The sequence below is a fragment of the Sander vitreus genome, chromosome 9 (assembly GCF_031162955.1).
Source record: "Sander vitreus isolate 19-12246 chromosome 9, sanVit1, whole genome shotgun sequence".
NCBI classification, from domain to species: Eukaryota; Metazoa; Chordata; class Actinopteri; order Perciformes; family Percidae; genus Sander; species Sander vitreus.
Window position 1 is genome coordinate 29,511,829 of NC_135863.1, and position 1,827 is coordinate 29,513,655.

The 1,827-nt window shown below is 39.5% G+C and overlaps 1 protein-coding gene across 1 annotated transcript in view; it reads right to left on the reverse strand.

Moving 5' to 3' along the window:
- slc5a9 (solute carrier family 5 member 9) overlaps positions 1-538 on the reverse strand; it is a 13,819-nt gene extending 13,281 nt beyond the window's left edge. Inside the window, exon 1 of the mRNA XM_078258200.1 lies at positions 506-538. Within this exon, the coding sequence (XP_078114326.1) occupies positions 506-523 (18 nt within the window). The 5' untranslated portion in view covers positions 524-538. The remainder of the gene's footprint in view (positions 1-505) is intronic.
- Positions 539-1,827: the final 1,289 nt, after the last annotated feature.

Below are 1,827 nucleotides of genomic sequence, written 5' to 3' on the forward strand. Positions count from 1 at the left end.
CTTTTTAGGTAGCCTAGATTATGAAAGAAATAATTATAACCCAGGTATACAAGCATGTTTAGCACTTTTAGAGCCCAATCTGGCTTTCTGTCAGGTATAGTATTCAGGGTTTAGCAAGTTTCCTCTGAGCTAGTTTTAGGATATGTAATAGCATGTGTGGAATCTAAAAATAGGTATCAGTTCAATTTGACTTATGACTCACACTGGTTTAACACACTACATTGAACACCTGTTCACCTGAGATAGTTCTTGAGTTATGTTTAAGATGTTATTAGGAATAATGGTAAATATTGGTGCAAGTGTAAAATAGTCCAGAATTAACCCTTGTGTTGTCTTCAAGTCGACCATGCAACTTTATGTTTTTCTGGGTTGAAATTTCAACATTTTGTCGTTCTTTTTCTACACTTTTCTCGAAGTTTTTGTCGATTTTATTCCTATTTTTTTTGTCACTTTCTTTCCAATTCTTTGGTCACTTTTTTTGGCGTTTTTGTCACAGTAGTCTTACCCAGATTCCAACCCCCATGACAAAAATAAAGTAGACGACAACCACAGCGATGTCGGCAGCAGCCACACTGACACCTGTGCTGGGAGGGGCTGCAGTGGTGAGCCCAGAGGAGCTGCTGCCTGCATGATAAGGACAAAGAGTAGAGCATCACTATGATAACATTTCTTCTCTTTGGCAGACACCAAACACAGATATGCCAAATGTCAGCTGTGACAGCAGTGGGGTTGAATTTCCAATGATTATTATTACTTTATTGAACACACATTAAAGATCATACACAATCTTGCTGATAATACATACATAGAATATAATACAATATACATTAATCAAAAATAGATTAAGGGGGATTTATATGAAATGGTATATATATAATTAGTTTAGTTTTAGTTGTACTGGTTTACACACAAATAAATACTACAGATTAATATACACATAATCAATAAAAGATGTGATGGAGAGGAACAAAAAACCCTCAGAGGGGTTTAATCTGGCCACTCTCCAGTGCAAGCCAAAACTAAAACTACACACAATATCAACACAACAGAATAAATACGAAAGGTAAAATATAGTAATTGTCATTTCTTAATCACTAGGCATGGCTAAGATCAAAAAAGAACAAAGAGGAGCAATTACTTCTAAAATAAGGGGCATGAATCAAGACAACAAGAAAGGAGATAAGGCAAGGCAATTTATATAGCACAATTTGGACAAGATCATTTAAAGTGGTTTACATTAGCCTGGATGCCACTCAAACTTAGCCCCGCCCACAACATTGGTCGGGAAGTTCGGTCTGGACTCGAGCCGTTGTGGAGCAACTGTGCTCAAACCAGAGCTGTTCGGACCAATCAAATTGTCAGGGCGGGCTTGATACGATGATGAACAGATGATCAACAGTAACGTAATCAACCACGTCACCAAAGAACACTTGGGTTGAATTTGTTTACAACAAAGATGGCTGCCACTGTGTAGATCCCGCCATCGCCTCTGCTAAAGAAGATATCGACAGCGCATACATTTAAAAAGAGGAACAGAGAAAGTATACACATTGCCACACCCGTCCGCACGACACGGAAACTGCCGCCTCCGCCTTTGCTCTGTCGAAGCCTGCCTTTGACTTGCAGCTTCTGTGACGTCTGTCTCCGTTGCTCTGATTGGTTGTAGGTCTATCCAATTGAGTGCAGAGGCATTTTCTTTCCTGGTTTGGTTGAAACACCCCCCCCCCATAATCACAGCCCAATGGAGCAGTATCAGACTCATATTCTGACTAGAATCTGAGTATGACGACGTCAGGCTAGGTTACATAAGCATACACATATAGAATG